Source organism: Platalea leucorodia, assembly GCF_965183815.1.
Source record: "Platalea leucorodia genome assembly, chromosome: 8".
NCBI lineage: Eukaryota > Metazoa > Chordata > Aves > Pelecaniformes > Threskiornithidae > Platalea > Platalea leucorodia.
The window spans coordinates 27,680,592-27,706,991 of record NC_138830.1 but is presented as its reverse complement, the minus strand read 5'-3'; the positions used below and the strand labels follow the sequence as shown (position 1 = coordinate 27,706,991).

At 39.3% G+C, this 26,400-nt stretch overlaps 1 protein-coding gene across 1 annotated transcript in view; it reads right to left on the bottom strand.

Annotated features, from left to right (window-relative positions):
- Nucleotides 1-26,400, bottom strand: part of STAG1 (STAG1 cohesin complex component) — a 201,993-nt gene that overhangs the window by 63,523 nt on the left and 112,070 nt on the right. Inside the window, exons 8-11 of the mRNA XM_082320218.1 lie at nucleotides 24,917-25,068; nucleotides 17,024-17,097; nucleotides 8,904-9,027; nucleotides 593-691 (exon numbers count right to left, since the gene is read on the bottom strand). Coding sequence (XP_082176344.1) covers nucleotides 593-691; nucleotides 8,904-9,027; nucleotides 17,024-17,097; nucleotides 24,917-25,068 — 449 coding nt within the window. The remainder of the gene's footprint in view (nucleotides 1-592; nucleotides 692-8,903; nucleotides 9,028-17,023; nucleotides 17,098-24,916; nucleotides 25,069-26,400) is intronic.

Sequence of the window (26,400 nt, the reverse complement as noted above, 5' to 3'; positions counted from 1 at the left end):
AGTCAGTGTGTCTGTGCTAGTAAAAAAAACCCTGAAATATTCCTCTAGTACTTATCTCCTAAACAGGACAATCATGCTCAGGTTTGTCTAAAAGCACAATGTAAACTCCTGTTCTGCAGCAAGGTATTTCACTGTGTAGACTATTGTGATGCAGATCAAAGTATCCCTTCCTCCAAACACAAGCACATATTCAGCTAAAACGCTGTCTTACGAACAATCTTTTGTTACAGGCTGTTGCTTTCAGATGTATTTTAGATTGTGTGAAACACCGAGTACACGTCCTTAAAATTCAATAAATCTAAAATTAAGTAAGTGCAAGCAGATTGAATAATGACAATGTATAAACTATCAATAATACAAACAGATAAATAATCATTCTGGCCACATCCAACAAATTTTACAAGATAAATACTAAAATGAATTTGGCTTAATCTCAGCATTCAGTAATACAGTTTTACTACTGCAGTTACAAGCTTTGTCACAAACGAGTTTATTTTTGCATTTAATATACATGATTCAAAGACCGCAACAGGATGATATAGATGATACTTTTATTTTCTGTACTCTTTCCAAAAACTGTATTTCCTCTTACCTTGAATCTATTAGTGAACAGCTCCAGTTTTGGAAATAACTCTCTGTTGGTATACAGACTCTGGAGAGCTTTCAAACACTTCAACCTCACTTCACCTTGCTAAATAAAACACACTAAGATTAGCTGATAGAATACCCTAATCAAATGCACATGAATATTAAATAATATCATATTGTAATTTGTTTAAGGTACATTTAAAATTTTATGCAAATGAGTTACCAAAGCCAATTTGCAATTCAGCTAAAAACCAAAAACCACATGCAGCTGCCTACAAACAATGTTAAATTTTCTCCCTATTTGCATGTATAAAGAATTCAATGCGCCATCAGTTAAACGTCTGTTACTCTTCCCTTTCAAGTAACTCCACAAAAAGATAAAGAATGTAGCAAGTAAATACAAAATAAAGACATACGATCTCAAGGTGGTTGGTGAAACGACAGTGCGGCTATTTATCTTTAGGAAAGAGACTACAGGTAACTTCTGCCTGATATCTGGTGTTTAAAGTGATTGAGCATGGGCTGCCTGTAGCCCACGCAAGCAACTCAGCCATCTCCGAGCACTGTCTTTCCTTTTCCCAGGGACAGAAGGAATTATTATTCTGAATGGACTTATTATTACTGGACTTATTATTCTGAAATTTTCTACAGCCCATCTCTCATCATAGGACAGGCACAGGCTGAAGGATGCAAAAGGCGTGAGAGACCCTCCAGTGTGGAGCAGGCTGCTGCCACAAGAACAATGCATCTACGCCACAGCCTGAGGAGCCCTTGGGAAGAAGAGCAGCTTGTGTCCGTCTGTCTGAGTTGTTCTGGTGGCAGCAGCTCATTCTCAGCTGCTCTTTAGATGGGGATCGCTTTGATCTGGTGAGCTGTAGGCAGGAAGTGTGGGTGTCACAAGACAAGTGCCTATGGATCAAGGTTTGTCGCCTACAGGAACACTGATGATAAAGAGAAGGGCTGGATCCCCTGGGCACATGCACATCATCTGGCTGGCTGCAGATGTACAACTCAGCTCAACTGCACAGTCTAGGCAAACTATGGATTCTTGTTGAAAAATATCTGTAGATAGCAAAAAGGTTATACACACAAATCTGCTCAAATATAATCTGTAGAGTTCACTGCAGTGTGAACTTTTACGAAAGCTAGTACACTACCAAGTCTAAGGCCTTAAGCTGCTCAAGAACTAATACAAATTACTGAACTTCATAAATAAAACACCATACCCGGATGGCTTCATATCTGAGCCCGTCTATTCTATAAGGAAGTCTGTATTTAAAAATCTGCTCAAGCTAAAAACTGAAAGAACATTCAGAGACTGACATAAAAACAGAAGCTAAAAATCCTTATTTTTAAGTTTCTTTCCTCCTTCCCACCTATTTCAAAAATTGAAATAGAAGATAAAAGGACAGAAGTTGAAAGGAGGATCTTCAGAAGAACTTTTCCTTGAAGAACTGCTGTTCCTGAGAAATCACCTCTTTACATCTGTGAGGAATATCTGAGCAGTCCTGCTCTCTTCTAGGGATCTTATTGACTACCATTGCAGAGGAAGTCAATGAGATGAAAGTTATGTTTAAAGGATCTCTCATAAGATCTTTCAAGGTACAGAAAAGAACTTTCTTGAAGAAAAATTTTATACGGATGTGATCAACTGCTAAATAAGCACAGAGAAATGCTGCTTGTCATTCTTCTTTTAATGGTACCTACGTTGCAGTACCAGAAATGGTCTTTCCTCTGCTGTGTGGCATTCAGAAAGCCCAGGATCTCCGGAGTCATCACTAATCATTAGAAGAGGATGTAAGCCTCTTAAGGCCTTAGGTTATTTAGCCACGGAGGATCAGTATCAATTTTGGCATGTGAGGAATGCTACGGAGCAACAGTGTGGTAGCAGATTTAGTTACAGCTCCACTGAAGACTATTCCACTTGTGAGCAGATGGCTTGCTATTCAGCCAGTGCTGTAGTCCCAAAATGCAAAACTCTAAATTGGTTAGGTACAGAAAAAAGATATCAGTGCCAACAGCAACGAGACCTGAGACCTGTGCAGATAAGGTTTGGATTCCCTGTGGAGTCCAAAGCCCTTGTTGACTTCACTGAACACCGTGGATCACTGGTCCCAGAGCCTGATACTAAGGGTCTCGGTAAGTCTTAAGTGAGCAAATCAAGCAAGGTAGATCAGAAGCAAACCTGTGAACATTTGGTACTTGCATGGCCTGCCAGGAGACTGCAGCCAGATGCTAACAAAAGCGTACAGAACCAGGCTAACATCCTCCTGCCACTCACCAGCTCTGAGGCAGAAGACAAGGAACTGCAGGAGCAGGTGAGAAAGAGAAATGTTGTGTTACACCTGGTCCCTCTAGCTGAGAGCAAAGGCCCAGGAGACACAAAGGCAATCCCTGGAAATGACTGCCTTTCTTGGCAGACAAATGATAGCAGGAGGACTTTCTCTGACAGCAAAAAAGTCTGGTTTTTAAACTGCTGGTCAAGGATGGAATTCATCTCTTTGGAGAGGGGAGAGCCCCTGCACATCAGCTTGCTAATCCTATTAAGAAGGTTTTAAAATAGAGTCAGCGGAGATTAGTGCCAGGAACCCATGGGGAAGCATTAACAGCAATGACCTGGACAAGAACCTAAGAAAGGCAAAAGTGAAGGTGTACAGGGATACACTGCACTGAAGTCCAGAATGGAGAAGTAGAAATGTTCCACAGACCATCAACATGCCAGACACAAGATGTTTCTTGAGTAATTATGAGAATCATCCAAGTAACCTGAGCTTTTAACACCCCAAACACTTTTTGGAGAAAGACACACAGCAGAAATTTCCTATTTAACAAGGAAATAAGCGGGTGGGAATGTTAAAGTTAGGGTAAATCCTAAGAAACTTATGCCAGGGTAAAAGCTGCAAACACAGTGATGCAGAGCAAGGACAGGGAGAGACTTACTTAACTGAGATGAACTTATTTAACAAATTAATTAGGAGGTCAAGCACAAGAGGAATACAAAAAACAGAAGAAAGATAAAAAAGGCCTGGGCACAGTATGGAATGGACACAAGAGGTAATGAAGAAAACTTTCTGGAAATATCTTCGCAGCACAACAAAGAAAAGTTAGTTTGCTCTGAAGGAAGAGGAAAAAAGGAATTGTCACTTTTTATGTGCGCAGTGGGTAGGAAAAGAATAAATTAAAATTATAACACAGGCTATTTAACTTATGCGAGGAATAACTTTTTAGGGGCAAACATAGTTAAGCACTCAAACTGTTACAGAAAGCTGTGGAAAAACCAACACTAGAGGTTTTTTTAGAAAATATGACTGTCTGTGAGAAACATTGCAGATATACAGTGAACTCTGCCTTAAGCCAGAAGAGAATAAGCAAAAATATTTCCCAGACTATATTTTAGCCAGATTTTCTGCAATTCTGACCTGAAGTTCATAGTGAGTATGAGCCAACCTAAGGCAGCAAATATTTGCAACCCCACAATACCTTTAATTCTGTTAAAGACAACAAGCATCACTTTCCAGCTATTTTTGTGTAGTCACATCTGTGCTTTACAAACAGAAAAAGTATCTGAAAGGAAAGCCTTGTCATTTTCTAAGTAAATAACAGACAAAATACTTGCATTATCAGCATTCTAACAACTAAGACCTTCCATTCTCCTGAGTTTCACCTTCCACAAAAATATACTTACTTGCAGTTTTGTCCAATTTGTAATTGTGACACTCGATTATTGCAGAATCCTGAATTCATCCACACTGTCATTGGTTCTATGCACATCTCTTTCTCCAGTCTAATTATTCCTGTAATCTCCCTTCTCTCAAAGCCTTTTTAGATAGTTATTTATATATTTTTATTATTTTGTTATATAAAATTCTTTTTTTATGAATACGAGAAATGCTTCACACATACTTGTTAATGCTTTCTTTTATTTACAATTTGAAATTAGAATATAAAACAAAAACATTAAATGTTTATCAACACTGTTAAATGACAAACATTTCTCATATTTTCCCTATTTTTGTTGAGATAATCCTCCAGACACTTCTGAGTTTTGAGCAAAAAATTGTTACCGCTGCTAATGAAGGAAACAGCAATACATACACCTTTCATGTCAGCAGTGTGCGGTAGTCTACATTTGTCTGGGAGTCATGCTCTACTCAAAATTCTCTTTAATATGGCATACCTGTGAAAAAGAATCCATCCTGATGGAAGCACACCATTTTCATATTTTTTACATGCTAATCACAGGACTTGAACCAACAATCTGTAACTCTTGTGTAAGTCTCACAGTGATCTATAGCCTGGTATTGAGCCAGCTTAGATTCTTATTAATGTTCCATATAGTTGATACTTTTGAGTATTAGTTTGCCATGTCCCAGTGAGAACCAGACTTCTCTTAACATTCAGGGATACCACAGCTCCAGAAATGGTAATAAAAGGTGCATTGCTACGTGTCCGCTCACATGCCAGATGAAGGCTTAGACCACACAGAGATGATGACTTTTTGAGCCCCCAGAAACACAGTTCTAATTATTTTTTAAGTAGGTGGGTAGTCAAGAGAGCCACAAAGCCATTTCTCTGTCTTCACACTTTGTGTTTCTTCTTTTGGATTTTTCCAATTCTTTTTTGGTGGCTAAGGGTATTCTGCTCTTTTTAAACATTTATCAGATTTTAATAATAATAATAATCACACAGTTTATGGGACGACTGTGATATACTGTGTTGCATTTTGATGCTCTAGGGTGATGTATTTTGAGGTAATCTGCTGCTGAATGACAGAAATAGTTACACTGCCAGAGAGAAACAAATGAAAATGTCCTGCAGCACATTAAGTACCTATGGCAGGAGTATTCCTGGCAGGAGCAAGCAGTTGTGCTCTGTCTGCATAGGCCCACTCAATACCATTTATGAAGATACTGTGTATCATCTGATGCATTTTTTTGTTTTCTCAAGCTTTCCCAAAACCAAGGACATTAGGTACCAAGGAGATTATATCAAGTTAAACATTCAGAAGTTTGGAAAAACTACAATTTCAGTTTCTATATAATCTTAATAAAAATAAGTTTTATTTTTTCATCTTTTTAAGTTAGGATGCCATCACGATGAAGTATTCAAATACTATCTGTTCTAGAGGACCCTGCGTTCATTCCTTTCAGAGAAAGTAGAGGCATGCAAAGAAGGAAAAGGCATTTTCTTACGTGTTAGGAAGTGGTTTAAGAACCATGACTGTCTAGGTATCTAGAGACACAATTACGGTTTCAAAACACTTCCATGCATCAATTATGCAGGTGAAAATTAAGACTAGATAGTCTGATTTAAGACTTATTTTTTTTTTTAAGAGGTTTTTTAATGCAATTATATTATAGTTTTATGTATTTTTAATTTATGCTCCCAGATCCATGTGAACGAAAAAGAAGCTTAAAAAGGAGAGAAAGGCAGAACTAGAAACCCATATTCAAATGAGAAAGTAATATACAAAAACCAAAAAGCCCTATAGACATTCAGCTGAAATCTGGGAAAGAGACAGGTTTATCATACAAAACATACACATTTTCCACATTAGAGAACTAAACTTCTGTATCCTACCTCTGAAAGACTACACTGGAGCTACTACAAAGAACTGTAAGAATTGTGTCTTCCCTGGGATTTAATTTGTATGTCTTCTGACGTAGAATATGAAACTGCTCATTAATCTTCTTGCACTGCTGCCTCCTCTCTTTTTTGCAGTAGCAAGCTTCCAGAGAAGTTAATCATTTTGGGGTGACTTCTGTTCATATGAAATGGAAATACCTTATGACTATTGCCTCAGCTTTCATTTTTTCAGTATTTTAAGTACTGATCATAGCAAAAATGATCTCCTGATCAAAGCAAACCAAAATCAAGAAACTTGGGTAACAGTTTTTCAGGTAGTGCCAATGAAAACCACGCTGTTAAGGGATCTTGTACTTTTGAAGGGTTTGCATTTTTAATTGGTTCTTATTCCATCTTTTTTTCAACATATTCTTTCCATTGCACTTCCTTCCTCCTTTCTATGCCTCCCCAAATGTGTCTTTTTCTCCATTCTCTCCCTTTTCATCCTTTCACACATGGCTCACCTGCCTCTGACTCTTCCCCTATTCTACTTACAATCTGTCTCACTCTATACTTTAAACATACACTACATCAATAAAAAATATCACATATCTTGTATATCAGGATATTAAACAGATTAGCTAGTGATTTAAAGACTGAGAACCCCAAGGCACTTCTGAGGCCTGCAACGATAAATATTACAAAGCAAGTAGACGCAGGAGAGTAGCCTGACAGAATTCTTCTGTGTCTAGTTCAGATAGAAAACCCTTTTTTTTTTACCATAACACTGTAATTTAAAATTTGTCTGATATGAAAGAATGTATTAATTTTTAAAAAGCCGAGGTAAAAATATATGTTAAGGCTGCAGGCAGATGACTAGACCCTGGCCTGAGGTTAAGCTAACTGAAGAAGATGTGAGAAACTATTGGACACGACATGAGAAATTGCTGGATGTGACAGATAACAGTGTGAGAAGCTGACACCAGTCACAGACAGTGCCGTGAGGAATGGCTGGACTTCACAGATACTAGAAGGGGACTGAGAGCTACGGAGTGCAACGCTACTAGATTCTGCTCTCCCATTGGAAGTGCTACTTTGTGGAAATGTTCTGCTAGGATGAGAATGTGCTTCAAAAAAAATCATTGCAATTATTCAAGGGAAAATTTATTTTTAATTAAAAGCCCTAGTAAAATAAAGTCTTCCACCACACTTAAAATCCTAATCCTCCAACCTGAGTTGACTTCCCCACTGATTTGATAACTTGAAGCAATGATCTCCACCTCCTGAAGCATGCCTACTAGTGAGGCACACCAATGTTAAAAATGAGGTACACAGATGGAGCAGCAGCTCTGCCCCTCAAAGCAGTGTGATGGCCATGTTTTCATGTCCGAGCTTTAATGATCGGAAGTGTGGTGTTGCTAAAGTACACATGGTTGATTGCAGCAGTAAGCAGGATCTTCCTCCTAATCAAGTTTTGTAACAATGACATGTAATGTAAAAGTTTAGGGAAAGTTTGTAAAGTAAAAGTTTGAGAACTATAGGTTTAGAGAGGAAAGACATCACATATCTAGTCCCTAAATCATACAGGATACTCTTAACAAGTAAATTGCTGGTCCAAATCAAGGCAAGATGCAGATCCCTGTCAGCTATAGCCAAAGCAAAAGAACCAGTGGCAGCTAACTTCCTTCCTTAGCAAAAGCTAACATCTTTCTAACTGATCCTGTTCAGATTTCAGCAAAAGAGTGACTGAGTCGTATCATCAATGTTGACATGCTGTCCAAAGTTACTGAAGAAATTATCTTTTTAAAAAATCAGCCATTAACTACCAGTTATGCAAGTCATCAGAATGAACTTGCAAACTTTTAATTTTTTCCAGCAGTGCTGCTAGAAGAAAAGAATAGTCTGAATCAGGATGCTGGAATTTAATGAGCATTTCAACAGCATAGGTAGGTCTCATCTGTTTTCCTTGGATAACGTTAGCAGAAGAATTTAGAGTAAAAGAAGTGTTTCTAGTGGGTTTGGTGAGAGTGGGAGGATGGCTAGTCCCAGTTGCTGCCTGGTGCACAAAAACCCCATATGGTGAGAAGTGCAAAGTCCTGTTCTATTAGCGTTAGGAATCAGCTACTCTTGCTGCAGGTCTGTTGCCAGCCAGCAGAGGCATGTTGTGGATACCATCAGTATGAAGAACTGCGGTGAGATAGGAAAGAACCTCTGGATATAAATCTTTTTGCTTCCATCTGGTGTTTCAAAAATTTTTCGAAGAAAGAACTTGAAGAGATTCTTCAAGGGAAAATGAATTGATGAGAACTCCACTGGTTGTGCAGCCAGTGATGTCTGTTGGGGACCCAGAGATGTTCACTTTCCTCTAACTATTGGGCAATGTAAATGGAAGACACATCTGGAAATCTCTTTTCCATTCTGCTTCAGATACAAAGGTTCTCAGGGGTGATCCAAGAAGATTTCTCTTTCTCTTGTAATGAGAAGAAAAGCACCACGGAAACATTTCTGTTAAGATATTCTAACAGAGACTGAAAACATAAAAAGCACATGAACCAAGCACACAGTCTGGGACTACTGTATCCTAATATAAGTGAATACCTTGAAATAAGCTGGTTGAAAGATAAGTAACAGGCAAGAAAAAAGAACAACCTCTTTATAAATCAAAGATAATACACTAAACATGTCTTGGGTAGTATAACACCAGCTATCTACAGTACACTCTGCTATGTACAGTAATACACAATACTTACCCTGTCATGTAGTGTCCAACCAACATATTTTAAATAACTATCATTCAGGAAGGCATCGCTGTACATTTTCATCCAGACACCAATTTCTTCAATACAGACAGCTCTAATCTCAGCAATAGCATCACTAATAAGGAAAAAAGAAAAGAAAAAGTGTTAATCAGATTACAGACGCATACCATTTACTTCTCATTCCCATTGCCCTAGCTATATTTTGCTTTTACTTTTGACGAACTTCACTATGCAGGGCCTGTAACTGTTCTCATTGCTGTCTCACTGGTTTTCTGTTCCTTTATGTCCTTGAACTCACTGATCTATCTAATAATTTCAATATTTCTACATTCAGATATGATATTTCCATTATCTCAAAAAATTCTCACCCTAGTTTGCTTCTTAGTCTATTACTCCATCTTTTACCTCCCTCTTTTCAAACGGAATTAAGAATCCAAGCTACAAACCTCCTCTAGACAATCATTTCTGAAACACTGTCACTGACATTTGCTTAGCAGGCTTGACTCTCTCCAGCTAGACGTGCAGAACAATTCCAAGGTGCAAAAACTTATTTGGTTTAAGCAAAGGAGCCTGCCAGAGGGGTAGAATGGAATTTGGTACATAAACAGATCTTGTTTCGTGCACCGTGTAAAGGCCCCTATAACAAGACCCAGGAGGCTGTTTACATTTCAACGTTGGTTTCTTCCAGTTTTCTTGCTTTTTTCTACATTCTGACTGTGGTAAGTGATGGAAGAGGCAAAGATGTATCTCAGGCAGACTTATCAGCTGCTTATTGAGGAGGGGCAGCAGGAAAATGTCTGGAGAGATCACCTAAAGAGATCAGGGATGTAAATGATTTCAATCTGATTGGCACTTTCCTGCCTGACTGACATAGAGCACGGCATATTTACTAATAATGAACGACAGCTAAACAACGAGAAAAAGGATTGGGGCCATCTGGCCCTTTAGTAATTTCATCTCCGAGACATCTGTTACTATGAGAAATCGCTTGTGCCACTCCAGCTGGCACTGCTTCACAGTTCAAAATTTCAGCTGTAATAAAACAGGAACATAAAGAGCCACTGTACAGAAGAAGGGAATATCTGGTGCTTTGCAAACACCGGCCTTGCTTATAATTGAGACTCTGGTTCTGTATTTTTATAAAAAAATCTTTTCGGAAAAGTAATAAACATCAATTCTAAAAGAGCACCAACAGAGCCCACAAATGAAATCACATTGCGGGGGGGGGGGGGGGGGGGGGCGCGCGGGGGGGATTAAAATTCCAAGCTTCAAGCAACAGAATAATTGCAAAATAAAAGAAACTGTATTTTTCCTCAAGTCTTTAATTTTACAATGTATAAATAAAATGCCCTCTATCTTATGCTCAAGATACTTACTGCATAAGTTCATACACACAAAATAGTATAACATGATTACTCCATACTGTAACTGCCTATGTACTTGCAACCTTCAAATTGGTCCACCTCAATAGCTGTCATTCTACTGTATATGATCTTCCAGATACCAAGGTGAAAACCACAGTTCCTACCTGAACACGGCAAGCAACCACAGTATCATAAATGACTAGATGTGACACTTCTACAGTCAAGTCTTTGGTTTTCTCATTCAATTTCAGATTATAGGGAGAAAACTGTACTGACCTAACAGCATAAGACATGCATTTAAGGTTAATGGATGAATGTTAGGGGGAAATTTGTAGGAATGCCATTAAACCACTATCACTTTCTCTCTTTGCCTACCTGAAACACACTGATTTTATCAACTTCCAAACAGAATCACTAAAACTGCTTTGTCAAATTCCCTGAAGACTCTATAACCTCAAAACCAAAGTAATTGTCAATCCACAATGTAGACAAGCCACATTACCAGCAGAGTAGGGCATTAAATAAGCTGTTCCAACCAGGGATTTCTCAAACAGGTTTTAGATACTGTAAAGATGAATGTTCTAAAATATTACATTCAAGAGTTTGCACAAGAGTTTGAACTTCATTCATTACGGGGAATGCAGCCACAATGAAGAGAGGTTTTAATTAAAACTATGAATATATTTTTATATATACATGTCTAATTGTATATTACTTCACACTAAGCTAGATTAGCAATTCTCTTTTAAGAAATTATTTTTAAACTACTTTTAAAACAAAATATAGGTGGAAGGAATCAGAATTCAAGACTTAAAAGAACAATCTAAAAGACTGATAAGTATGAATCAAGAAAAAAAAGGGGAGCCACATATGCAGAAACACAAAGTAGCCATGAAGACATTTCCACTAGGGGACGACAGCCTGAGTCCTCCCATACAAGTAGGTTATTTCACCACCTTATAAATTTAGTAACTGTGAAGCATTTTGGAAGGATTTAATGGCAATCCCAAAAAGAACCCAAGTGTCAACAGCTATTTAATCATGCAGCGCAGCCAGCCAAAAATCAGGAAAATTTATCTTTTCTGTAAGAATGCATTCAAGCTTCCCTAGGCAGACAGTGAAAAATTGATTCTTGATTCAAAAGCTTCTCAGGAATCCCTAGGCACTACGGACAAACACTCACTCCAAGCTGCTATTTATAATTAAAAAAAAAAAAAAAAAAAGAAAAAAAAGAAAAAAGAAAGAATAAAGCTATTCAACTAATTACAAGATTCAGTAGAATAAAAATTTAACATCTTCAGTGTAATTGAAAATGGGCAAGAATCATGCATAAGGCATGTGACACTAGCAAACAGACTTAAGTTGCTGGAGAGGCAGGAGAATTTGTGAGACACCAATTTCCCACTCCACCACTATCTTCAAGGTAACTGTATTACCAGTAAGAATCATTCATCTTCTTGCAGGAATCGCTAAAACAGGTTCCATACCCGTATGATGCTGTATCAAACATGATACAGCCAAAAAGTCTTTATACCTTTGCTATGCACGTGATCAATTGCTTGTTATTAAACTATGATTATTTTCTTATAATTTTTACACACTTAAATATATTTTAGCATCTTGTCATAGTCACTATGAATTGTTTAGTTTTTTTAAAATACACACTATTTGTATATGACACAAGAACATATAAATACTAATCATACCACCATTGGAAGTACTTTTGGAATAATTCATGCATTATTCATTATTGTAATTATAAATTAGCGACTTAAGTTTGTATTACTTGCCAAATGCATCTAGAAAGGAAGAGAATCTAGTCTAGCACAGAAACCAAAACTAATGCTGGATGTAGAAATATTAGACATAAAATATATTTAACCTTCTTTTCAGCACAAACTGCCAAGTAATGTCTATGTGGTAAATGGGAAGCACTTAGCAAACAATTCGCAGCAAAATTCACAACCTATATTGTTACTCTTAGTAAAGAAGCCTGCCATAACGCAGCTTCGTAAAGAGATTTGACAAAAGGGGATCAGGTAAAAAATTCACTGGTTCCTTTTAAAATTTTGGGTGACAAGGCAGGTCCATAAAACTTAGGACTAACTATAGCAAACAGTGTCAGGAAACACGTTTTACTAGTTGATTGTTTCAGAGGAACAATCATCAAAAGTGCCACTTTAGCATATATTTCGTGCTAAGTTACACTCTAGTATTTTGACTAAGGTGAAAAGTATTTAGGACCCTGAAACATAGAGTCTATAATAGATAATTGGGATATGTTAGGTGGAGGCTGGTATGTTCCAGTTGCAGCTCCTGGGTTCTCTCACTCTGATCACAAACTCATTTAGGTTAATCAAGACCAAAACTGAAAGCAATTTAAGCTAACCGGGCTGATCTGCACTGAAATGGATGCTTACATCCTTAAAGCATTACCAGTGTTGAGGGAAAACACCCAAGGCAAGAGATGGAGATGACTAGCAGCGCAGTAACTGCTTCAAGACTTCTTAGAAGCTCCAAAAGGATGCCTGACTATGCTCTTATTGTATGTCTGCTTGCCTAATACAACCATTGCAGTTGTTGCTTCTCAACAAATGGTCTTGGTAATTTCTATGTTTTTTCAACATACATAAAAACAAAATGCATTTTCTTGCCACCTAAGATGTGTGTTTCACCTCCTTAAGATAACATACTTAGGGTGAGGGGAAAGGATTTTTCTATGGTTTTATTTGGATTTTCATTTCCCTGTGCTGACTGGGCTTTGCTCCTCTCAGTCTCTTACTCAGTTCCTCACCAGACTTCCATCTAACATCCCCTCTCCCTTTTTTTCATGCAACACTTGTTTCCTAGAATGGAACTTGCAACTTGTCATCATCATCCTATTTCCTCAGTAGTAGGGAAAGGAGAGAGAAGCATCTTCTCTGTAAAGATGGCATTTACATTTGGCATGTTTTACCTTAATTATCAGTACTGCCAAAATAATACCTCAGGACAGGCTCACTGCATTGCATAAATTCACAAAGCCATCATGTCCATCAGTCTGGGGATCACCAGTCAGGTCTGCCAGAAGTTTAAACTGTAATAGTTCTGTTTTGCTGGATATTCATGTAGGGAGGAGAAGCTCTTTGAGCGTTCAAAACAAAAAGACATTATGAAGTAGGACTCAAATAAGAATTTTCTGAATCTTACCCTCTGAAAGGGAAATGAGTCCAGACACACATTGCTAAGTCAAAAGCAGGTAAGTAGCAACAACAAAATTTTGACATGTCAGATCAGTGTTGAGTTTGATGGACATTTTGTAAATACTTGTTACATCTGAGAAGCTATGTGGCAATAATCTCAGAATCAAAGTAATCTCTGATATGCAGATACAACTGAAATGAAGAAACAGGCCTCCCCTCCCTTTTTTTTTAATATACATGTATCCCACAAGCAATTTTCAGCTCGTTTAATTTCAGACAAAGCTTTTAAGTTCCTTTTAAGATCCCTGACCTACCAGTATACAGTATCTCATTACTACACATCAAAGGCATTAGACTCATACAGACACAAAACCGGTTATTTTGAGATTAGGACCTTTGAACATCACCATATCCACGCCCCTACACATATCTTGTACAATCAATTTTTGAGTATTTCCAAAGACAGATATTCTACAGCCTCTGTGGACAACCCGTTCCAGAGTTTGATTACCCTCACAGCCCTGCAGTCCTTATTTACCACAGTCACCATCTCCACTGTTTTATACTCACCAACATGAGCCCAGCAACTTGACTCTAACTGAAGTTGCTCTTACATCTCGCCTTTGATGTTAACTCTCAGTTTTAGAAATGATAAAAAAGTAATCAATTGACAACCAAATATGTCATAAAACAACAGTCAGAAAAAGTGATTCAGGAAAGAGATAAGGAAATATTCAATGAAGTAGGTACATCTCCTGCATGTTTATTAAGAATATCTCAATTTTTGACCAAATCTGCTGTTAACACTAGACTAACATTACACCTAGAAAACTGTTTAGCTATTTCTGCAATTTTTTTTTTTTAATGTGAGAAGTAAGCATTGAAATCTTCCAATAAATTGGAAGTCAATCTACAGAAAGAAGATGTGACCTCACTGCAACCCTAGCTTACTAGTAGGAAGACAGCTACATTCTGAATGAAACCGTTTTGGGGGGCTTTTTGTTTAGATCAAGGACTTGATATTTAAGTTACAAAGGTCACTAAGCATGAATCACTGTGGCAGAGTCTGAATCATATTATGGAAAGGGATTTCTTCTCTGGCAATAATTAAAATAATGTTCTTTTGAAATCATTACCACTTGTACATCAGCTAAGGACTGTAAAATGATGTCAAGTTTATAAATCATTTGAACTATTTGAGAGAAGGAATGCTTAAGAAACGTTATGGAAGCAGATAATAGTTTGAAATCCTTTTTTTTTTTTTTGCCCTCCTGGCCCTGGTTTTCTCTTCCATTAGCTGTTTTTAATACAGGTATTTTTTTCCCCTCTATGTTCTTGCATGGATGTGACTGCAGAAATTTTATGGTCTCTGCTGTCTACAGATTACTCATATTCGGGTATATGTTGTAACAGACTGTCTTAGGAGCTTCACAGAAGTTAAGGAAGCCAGAGAGATGATGACTCCTCACACAAGTGGCTCTTGGGGCAGACTTGGAAGCAGTTACTTCTTCTGACCCTCTCTAAACAGTGGCAGAAGTGGTGCCACCCACATTGCTCAGAGCACATCACTACTTGACTGATTTCAGCAAATTCTTCGGTGGTCTAACAGTGTCAGCCTGGGCATCTTTTTTCAGGGCACGAATAAGCAGAGTGTATTTATTTGGCCTCTCCTTTGTTACAGCAATATCAGCAAAATCAAGCCTTTACTAACAGTGGCAGAAGGCATGAAAAGAAAGCAGAGTTACAAAAGAAGGATTTAAAAAGAAAGAAAAGAAAAGGAAACAGCAAAAGGAAACCGCATGCAGACCATCAAAAGGCAGAATATTTTTCCAACCCCACACAAGAGCACGAGCCACTAGGAAAATATTTTAAAGCGACTTCTTGTTTGATACAATACACTAAATTCTGAAGGGGGGGGGGGCGATGGAAAAACTCTTTCAATTTAATTTCTTTAACTTTCTTACCTACACACCATAAAAGCTGCTTTCATAACAAAACATTAAAAAAAAGTGTGAGTGCTACACTGAGCTAATATCCTAATTTACCTGTTGACTCTGTATACCCATCCTTCTGTTGCCATGCAGCTCAAGGCTTACTGAACAATCCCGTTTCCTCTCAGACCCCCTCAGATCACCATCCCTCCTTTACAATTTCCTCAAGAGGGAAGAAACAAATGGATAGCAAATGAAGTTATCTCACAGGTGTGTGGGACAGAATAAGGATACAAGGTCTGAAGAAAAAGATAAGTGTGACATATGCATCCAGGAAAAGAGGATCTTTTGTGAGCAATCACTATACTCAGATCCCCTGTTGTCTTAAGAGACCCCTTTTTGCTGCTACCTTTGATCTTCCTGGAGAGATGCTCCCAGTACTGCTATAAACTTGCTTTCAAGTATCATCCTTGGGTACTGAAGAGACTTGCTCCAACTCCACTGTGTTGTTCACACTCATGTATTTCTTAGCACAGGCCCCTCTTCTGGGTTTCCTGCACGGTTTTCTCCATAATTACAATAATCCCTCTGCGCACCTGAACTATGGGTTCCTCTTCACTTTCTAACCCTCTTCTCATACACTCTTTCTTGTTTTCTGCCATTTGTCTAAAAGATTTCATAACTGGTAAAGTTTTAAACCAGAACTTAAATCTGAAAGCTTAATTGCATAGTTTAGTATCCTTGAATTTTATCTTTTGACTTCGAGAATTAACATTTAAAGAGCTGGTTTCACCAAAATGCTGCAGATGATCTGAGGTACCTTGTGATGCAAACCAGCCCTAAATCTATTTTAAAAGACTACTGCTCTGATAAACCATACTCCAAAATAGCATGCACCAGTCCAAATCTACTGGTTTGTGCAGTTCTAAAGTAAATAGAAGTGCATGCATATGCACATTCACACATGCACATGAATATATATAACCTGCTGTCGTTTTGTATTCACAAGACATAGCATATTAACTATTTTAAAAAAACTTTGTGATGTGCTAATACCACAATAACTTTTTAATGTTCTTGGTACAAATGTCCAAAATGATTAACAAACAAAAAATACACGTTAACTGGAATAAAGGCTTTTGATTGCCCTTAAGTAATTTAAGGAGGAAAAAGCCTAAAATAAAGTTGAAGTTGTGGCTAAAGCATATATGGCAGAAACATCAGAAATTGCTGTTTACACTTAAGACATACAAAAGGAAATGCAGAGTAGAGGTACCCAACAACCAAAACTACCCTCTTATGCAGTGATCATTTGATTATTCTTAAGATATGCCATGTTTGTGCTTCCATCTTGGACAACTTTTCTTTTTAAAAGACAAAGATTCAAATTCCGTATCTCCCACAACTCCTTAAAATTGTTTTACTGAATTAAAATAAAGTTGTGTGGATGGCTCTACTGTGCAATTAATAGGGGTAACACTTAGATTTTTCTTCCATAACTTCAATATTTTTGATACTGCTTTTGTGGCATCTAGAATATTACATCACAAGAAAAATCAACACAGAAATTGCCCTTGACATTATTTATGATTATACTTCATTAGCAGAGCCTACTGTTGCATGCATTTTCTTACCGGTATCTATGAACAAATATACCCTTAAAAATAGAGTTCATCATATTTTCGATTTCATCTTGGTTTTCTTGTAGCTGCAAAAAACAAAACAAAAATTAATAAAATATCACTGCTTATTATAATTTGATATTCTACAGTTCCTTCTTGGGAAACATTAGAAGACCATGGAAGAACACTTAATTAAAGGTATTAGTAGATTCACCATTTTCTACTTTTCCAGCACATGCCTATATTTTGTGCATATACATACATATATATATACATAGATATATGCAATACCTTAATGGAAGAAAGTTAACATTCTCTACAAACATCAATTAATTTAGTTTCAAATTACTCCTTTGAAGTGGTCATTACCATTTTTTTGCTACTGAAATTTAGACAAGTAGAGACTATATCCCGATATGCCGACTGGACCCATCCCATAGGGAAGTCTGCTGCCTCCATGGGGCAAGGATAAGAGACATTACTAGGAAGCTCCCTAGGCTAGTAAAATCATCCGATTATTATCCACTATTGGTTGTTCAGGTTGGCAGTGATGAGGTAGCTGATAGAGGCACAAAGACGATCAAAAGGGGCTTTAGAGAACTGGGGCGATTACTTGAAGGATCAGGAGCGCAAGTAGTGTTTTCCTCCATCCCGTCAGTAGCCGGGAGGCATACGGAAAGGAACAGGAAGACCCAGCTCATCAACATGTGGCTCAGAGGCTGGTGCCAGCGGTGGAATTTTGTTTTTTTCAATCATGGGGCAGTTTACATGGCACCAGGCCTGCTGGAGACAGATGGGGTTCACCTGTCGCAAAAGGGTTAAAGGATTCTGGCTCAGGAGTTAGCAGGCCTCATTGAGAGAGCTTTCAACTAGATTCAAAGGGGGAAGGGGATAAAACCAGGCCTGCTAGGGATGAGCCTAGAGGTAGCATGCCTGTGTTGGAGAAGAGATCAATAGCCCAGCTGAAGTGCATTTACACCAATGCATGCAGCATGGGCAATAAACAGGAGGAGCTGGAAGGCATTGCACAGCAGGAAAACTATGATGTGATCACCATCGCGGAAACATGGTGGGATGACTCACACAACTGGAGTGCTACAATGGATGGCTACAAGCTCTTTAGAAGTGATAGTCAAGGAAGGAGAGGTGGTGGAGTAGCCTTGTACATTACAGAGTGTTTTGATTGTCTAGAGCTCAACAAAGGTAATGATAAGGTTGAGTGCATATGGGTAAAGATCAGAGGGAAAGCCAATAAGGCAGATATCCTGGTGGGAGTCTGTTATAGACCACCCAACCAGGATGAGGAAACAGATGAAGTATTCTACAAGCGGTTGGCACAATCTCTAGCCCTTGTTCTTGTGGGAGACTTCAACTTTCCAGGTATCTGTTGGAAATACAACACAGCAGAGAGAAAGCAGTCTCGGAGGTTCCTGGAGTGTGTGGGAGAGAACTTCCTGATGCAGCTGGTGAGGGAGCCGACCAGGGGAGGTGCCCCACTGGACCTGCTGTTTACGAACAGAGAAGGCCTGGTGGGCAACGTGGTGGTCGGAGGCTGTCTTGGGCTCAGCAACCATGACACAATAGAGTTTTCAATTCTCGAAGAAGTAAGGAGGGGGGTCAGCAAAACTGCTACCCTGAACTTTAGAAAGGCAGACTTTGGATTGTTTAGGAGCCTGGTTAACACAGTCCCTTGGGAGGCAGTCCTGAAGGGCAAAGGAGTCCAGGAAGGCTGGATGTTATTCAAGAAGGAAGTCTCAAAGGCGCAGGAGCAGGCCGTCCCCATGTGCTGCAAGACGAGCAGGCGGGGGAGAAGACCGGCCTGGCTGGACAGAGAGCTTTGGCTGGAACTCAGGAAAAAAAAGGAGAGCTTACCACCTTTGGAAGAAGGGGCAGGTGACTCAGGAGGATTACAAGATGTTGTGAGGTTATGCAGGCAGAAGATCAGAAAGGCGAAGGCCCAGCTGGAACTTAAACTGGCCACTGCTGTTTAAGATAACAAAGAATGTATTTACAAATATATCAGCGACAAAAGGAGGGCCAGGGAGAATCTCCCTCCTTTGTTCGATGTGGAGGGAAACGTTGCCACGAAGGATGAGGAGAAGGCTGAGGTACTTAATGCCTTCTTTGCCTCAGTCTTTAATAGTCAGACTGGTCATCCTCAGGGTTTTCAGGCCCCTGAGCTCGGAGATGGAGACAGGATGCAGAGTGAAGCCCCAGTTGTCGAAGAGGTGGCAGTCACCGACCTGCTCCTCCTCCTGAATGCTCACAAGTCTGTGGGGCCAGATGGGATCCACCCGAGGATACTGAGGGAGCTGGCAGAGGAGCTTGCCAAGCCATTCTCCATCATTTATCAGCAGTCCTCGTCAACCGGGGAGGTCCCAGATGACTGGAAGTTAGCAAATGTGACTCCCCTCTACAAGAAGGGTCAGAAGGAGGATCCAGGGAACTACAGGCCTGTCAGCCTGACCTCGGTGCTGGGAAAGGTCATGGAGCAGATCACCTTGAGTGCCGTTACGTGACACATGCGGGACAACCAGGGGATCAGGCTCAGCCAGCATGGGTTTATGAAAGGGAGGTCCTGCTTCACTAACCTGGTCTCCTTCTATGACAAGGTGACCCGCTTAGTGGATGAGGGGAAGGCTGTGGATGTTGTCTACTTGGACTTTAGTAAGGCCTTTGACACTGTCTCCCACAGCATTCTCCTGGAGAAGCTGGCTGGTCATGGCTTGGATAAGTGCACTCTGCGCTGGGTTAAAAACTGGCTGGACGGTCGAGCCCAGAGAGTGGTGGTGAATGGAGTCAAATGCAGTTGGCGGCCGGTCACAAGTGGTGTTCCCCAGGGCTCAGTATTGGGGCCGGTCCTGTTCAATATCTTTATCAATGATCTGGATGAGGGGATCGAGTGCACCCTCAGTAAGTTTGCAGATGACACCAAGTTGGGTGGAAGTGTCGATGTGCTGGAGGGTAGGAAGGCCCTACAGAGGGACCTGGACAGGCTGGATTGATGGGCCAGGGCCAACTGTATGAGACTCAATAAGGCTCAGTGCCGGGTCCTGCACTTGGGTCACAACAACCCCATGCAACGCTACAGGCTGGGGGAGGAGTGGCTGGAGAGCTGCCTGGCAGAAAAGGACCTGGGGGTGTTGGTTGACAGCCACCTGAACATGAGCCAGCAGTGTGCCCAGGTGGCCAAGAGGGCCAATGGCATCCTGGCTTGTATCAGGAGTAGTGCGGCCAGCAGGACTGGGGAAGCGATCGTCCCCCGGTACTCAGCACTGGTGAGGCCGCACCTCGAGTACTGTGTTCAGTTTTGGGCCCCTCACTACAAGAAGGACATCGAGGTGCTGGAGCGTGTCCAGAGGAGGGCAATGAAGTTGGTGAAGGGTCTAGAGCACAAGTCTTGTGAGGAGCAGCTGAGGGAGCTGGGGTTGTTTAGTCTGGAGAAGAGGAGGCTGAGGGGAGACCTTATTGCTCTCTACAACTACCTGAAAGGAGGTTGTAGCGAGGTGGGGGTCGGTCTCTTCTCCCTAGTAACAAGCGATAGGATGAGAGGAAACGGCCTCAAGCTGCGCCAGGGGAAGTTTAGGTTGAATATTAGGAAAAATTTCTTCACTGAAAGGGTAGTCAAGCACTGGAACAGGCTGCCCAGGGAAGTGGTTGAGTCTCCATCCCTGGAGGTATTTAAAAGACAGGTAGACGTGGTGCTTGAGGACATGGTTTAGTGGTGGACTTAGCAGTGATAGGTTAATGGTTGGACTCGATGATCCTAAGGGTCTTTTCCAACCTTAATGATTCTATGATTCTATATGTTCCATAATGTCAGTAGTCCTGTAATATTAGTTAAACAGATAGAACTGTGAGTGAATGACAGCTGCAGAAATGAAGCTGGTTACAGGTCAGGAATCCCCTCGGAAAAATTCAATTTTTTAAATTGAATTATTTAATTCAGTTATTTAAGGATAGTACTCAAAGATGTTCTCAATCTCAAGTATGAATATCAGTTGCTTTAACTTCAGCACCCATGATAACTGAGTTTCTGAACCAGGAAGCTTTCCAGAATCAGAGCACAGGTGCTTAACATTGGAGCACACCTGACACCCAGGCCTTAGATTGCAAAAAACCAAACCAAACCCAAATGAAAACCCAACCCAAATGATAAAGGTGTTATGAGTGTGTTTTTATAAATAAGAGCATTTTTTTAGGATTTTTTTTTAGGATTTCCTGTGTAATATCAGCACATTTTTTAAGTAGTATGGAAAGCTTACTATGTGTCAGTGAATATGTTAATACATCCTAAAGGAACATCTTGGGATCAATTAAAGTATTCCCATACTGTCAGCTTTTGTACTAAACTAAATAAGTATGACTCAATTACACCAAAATGCAGCTTTGTTAAATAAGATGACGCCAATTCTATACAATCAGCTTTTGGAGCAGAACTGGTACTACGCTCAAAGGCATCATTCTTCCATCAAGGTATTTCTTAATGTCAAAATGTCAAAGCAGAATACCACAACATGTGTGAATGTAAATTTTTCCACATTTTCAGTATGAAAACCACAACAGAACCTTGCTAGTACAGACTGCATATATGCATAAAATAATAAAACCTGTATAATTATGGACATACATATTTAACAGATAAAAAAATCTTAAAGCCAGAGGCAGAATTATGATCAGCTGTTTTGACTTCTTGCATAGCATGAGCTCATGAACACTTTCACCCAGGGGTTTATATTTTTCAAGCCATGTTTATAAATATTTCTACAGCATCTTCCAGATAAGATCTAAAGTAGCTTACAAAATTCAGTAAATGAAGTCTCCCAGTTTCCTGAACTGTAAGGAGGTGCTGTCTCCATTTTGCATATGGGGAAACCAAGGCATTGAGGTTTTTTGACTAAATTGTCAAACATCTGCCAAAGAAATTAATTTCATAGTAAAAGGGATTATGTACAAAGGGAAAAGTTGGGTGCACACCAGCTCTGTGTATACCAAAGGGCTGGTACACAAAACAAGCATATTTAGACAGGTCTCCTGGGAGAAGCCCTACTTTCAGCATCAGTTCAACCCAATATGCACAGACTAAATGCTTGTTCAAGAATATATAATCCAAAACAGAGCGTGAATTTCTAAGCACTCCTCAGTTGGTTGACTTCACAGGCTACAGGCAGGCAAATACGCACAGAAACATGGGGCTAGAGACAACCTAGCACAGACTGTGGAGTAAAATGAGGATGGGAATGAACCAAGAAGCCTCTGGAGGCCTTTTGAAAAACTACTGAGGCCCTGAAAGGGAAAGGGGAAGCTCCCAGAGAACTTTGGGTATGAATCATTAATATAAAAACACACCACAGAACAGAGGTAGGAGACACTGAACTTTATGAGCCATGAGAAGGTTAAGATACTGAAGAAAAGTGTACTTTGACATTTCTTTGAGTATGAAATGGAGCAGCACCATACAAGACTAAGCAGTATAGATGAGGGGACAGCATGGATGGCTTCCTCCCTCTTTTTCTGTACGGAATTTACAGCTTGCTATAAACATGGTAAGTTATCAGCTATATAACTGATACAGGAATCCAGGTGCTGGGGCAGAGCTGGTGTAGAAGCAGAATCAGAGATTCAGTAGGTCCATGTGAGATTCCTTTTACTTTTGTGTGCTAACATTTAAAAGATATAATTCTCAAACGTATTTTAGATTCAGTAATGAATTAACAATTCTTTGAAAAATATGAATTTTCTCCAAAACCGCAATTGCTTTTTACACTTTCAGCTTTTCTAGATCATGTACTTGAATTTGAGTGCTTAGCTTCAGGCATCTTGAGAGAGCATTTCTGTCTCGGGATTCCTGCTCTGACCAATGCAAAAGTGATATAACATTCCCCCCCTTAAACCTAAGTAAAAATAAGGGAAACATTCTCTTGTTGACTCTGTGAGGATTTTGAGAAGCTCAAAAAGACATGTATGACAAGCACAAAATTTGAGTTACTACTGGCAGCAACTAAACCACAACTTCTTCTATTTTGGGGCAGATTGTTACATAGATCATCCAGTTTAGTTGAAAATCTCGTTGATGAGTATAGACCTTCACGCGCTGCTCTCACATTAGGCATGTAGAAGATGACATGAGAATGAAACACTTCAGAGTGCGTGTTCCATCTCTTCTACTTCAGATTGATTTGCCACACTTGCGAACTGTCCCTATATAACTTCATGAAGATAAACACATGCCCGTGTATGTGCTTATGAGGGTTTATTATGATGGCACTACATCAAAAGAATCAACTAAGAAAGTGCCAGCACAGAATACTATTTATTGTAAATGCAGCATATCTAAACACGGGAAATATACAGCATCATGTTAGGAATTCTTACACAGAGCCATTATGCCATCTAATCCTGACAAATGCCTTCTATACAGGGCCCTCTACCATGCTTAACACCATGTATCTGAGGACATACTCAATCACCACCACTCCTCTCTGGCTTACTCCTATGCAAAACCTTGATTAGCTATAGTGAGTAGTGATATGAGAGACTGAACATACATATCAAAAGTTAAGGTTTGCCAAATGCTCATTCTTCTTTCAGGGTTTCACAGCCCTGTGCTGCTAGCCTGGCATCATTGCTTCGAAGTCTCCCCAGACCAATTATATATTGCATCTCCAAAAGATGCTGCAAAGAACAGCTGAAGGAATGAGTATAGAGGATGTCCATAGACACAGAGACATGAAACCAAGTTAATCAATGTAATTAGTGACTTTGTCCTTCTCTGGAAATTGAAAGCAACAATCAACAAATCTGGAATAGAAGCTGTGCTCCAGCTATTTTGACAAAGCTTTTTAAAATGCTTTAAGGCTGACGTTGAATTTCATATTTAATTTGAAATGTTTCCCTTGGAGTTTGGGCAGGAGAGATTGTTCTTGCTTTGTACCTTAATGCATGATTTTTAAGAATTATAAAAGCCAAATAAAATTGTGTTAAAGATTGTAGGGGTAAAATAAAAATAAAAATACATAATTGTAATTATCCCCAGACAAAGACTATAAAGTCAAGCAATTTTGAATCAAAGTTATACCTAAAAGAATCCAAGGTAAAGCACCCAGACATTTTTAATTTGCCATGGAGTAAAACAGTGGTGGAGGAAATATATTAAAAAATAATATATTAAAAATAAGAAATTTAAATCTAAGTCATATATACTTCAATTGTTCAATCAATCTTATGAGTTTTACATGGCATCTTTACAAATTATGGCTGTTTGAGTGTATATGTATTAATTTTCTACTTCTTGTCTTTAAATTTCTTTTAAGTACAACTCTAAAACTGAATTTCCTGGGATATAATACTTTATTCAGGGATGATTACAGCAACCTTCTAATGATTTTGCTCACCTAATGCCAGACTGGTACTTACTAAACGCGACTTTAATGTCTCCCTAGCTTCTTCTCCCTGAGACCAGGTGCTATAGCCCCCACTCCAGTGTTTCTTGAAAGTAGCTACAAAAAGAAGTACTAATGAGACACTATGTAATAATTGCAGTGATCAAAGGGAGAAATGGGCAGTGCAGTGAGGGACTACATGTGATCCTCTGTTCAAAACCTTTTGGATAACCAAAACAGTTACTACTTACAACTTCAGACTAATTTTCTTCCTGCCTGGTCATATACACAAGCCTGAGAATAGAAATTATCCTGTGCGTGCAGAACAGCACACAAACTCAACTGAACGTGTTAATACAAGATTTAAAAACGTAGCCCAAGTAATATGCTTGAGATCACACAAACATGACTGGAGAACTAATCTCTTGTTTCTCACTATGGTACTCAAGTCACAAACCACCCTGGGCTTTCTGTTGGACGGAATGCACATGAACCAGGAAAAAAAATTCATCTTTTCACTTGCCTCTTTTCTTTTCTGAAGCAGCAGCTCCAATCTTTCATTAGCTCTTTTGCCAATCATTTTGTTTCTCTCAGCTTCGTACTGCCTCTGTGTATTATCCTGATGAATGCTCAGGTTTAAGGCAACATTCACAAGAGCAGTCATAAGCTTCATAGCTGCAAAGGCAGAAGACAGAATATGACTCTTTACCTGTAGTCAGAGTTAAAAAATACTGCCTCAGCAGATCCATACTCACTCAGAAAATAACCAACTTGACCCTGACGCAAAGCCATCTGGAAAGGCACTTCCCACCCAAGCAATACTCAGGTCACGTGTCTCATCTTAAGATCAGAAAAGAGCGTGCATATACCACATTGAGCTCCAGGCAATATTCTTTGCCATCTTCTCCAGAAAATTATGCAAGTTCTGAGTGCATAAGGTCAGTGAGCAAGCATGCGAATCTGCAGGATCAGTGTACACCATGAAGCCAGTTACTGTGGAGTTACATACATTCTTCTACTAAGAATCATGAAGTATCGCTATAGATGCCTCCATGCTAAGGGTAACTCTTAACCAATAGCTATTAAGGATTAATAGCTCAGTTTACAAGGGACCACAGCACTGTTTCTCTGAAAGTAAGTCTGACATTGCTCTGAAGTGTATAGTTGTATGAAAATACGATCAGAACTTCATGTACCCCTTTATATGCATTTTCACACATGCTGGATATAATATTGTTCATGTATATTTTTCTGTCTTCATTTATGTTTACAAAAACATTAATAAGGGTCTTTCCCTATGTTCTGTGTGGTTACATGGCCTATCACAATCACATCCTCTCTGGCTAAATATGAAGCATTGTCTTCAAGGCAGAAAAGCAACTATACAAATGGAGAAGTGAAGCTACTCTTATGTTAACTCTGTCTTATCTTGCTGTTGCTCAAAGCTGGTAACTCTAGAAGCACCCGCATGTACTTTTTGCCTTAGTTTCTTGCTATAATGAATCATTTCTCATTCAAATCAGCTAGCACAGAGGAAAACTGAAAACAAAGAGCACAAAAACACTCCTTCATGAATAAATGAAATTCTACAAGTAGATTTTCATAATCTTTATCAAGACTGAGCTCCAGGGCATCATGCTGACCTCTACTCTGCGGGACAGCAACATAATTAAATGTGCAAAAACTAGCTTCAAGGAAATTTGCAGAATCAAAACAAAGCTCTGTGTGTTAAAATAAATAAATAAATGGTATGTATTATCATTGGAAAATTATCTTCAGCAGCCCCCTTTCCTAATGTAAGCGCTAGATACATGTACATCTAATGCAAGAAGCCATCAGCGGCTTAAATAACTGAAGCCAGTTGTGATGAACCTTGGCCTTCACATTTGCTTATCCTTGCTTGAAGTTTCTAGCTACATAATCCATTCCAAATGATAGCAACTATTTCTTCCACATAGCACAGGTCTTGGGTAACGCCTCTAATGTATGATGCTGTCTCCTATCTTT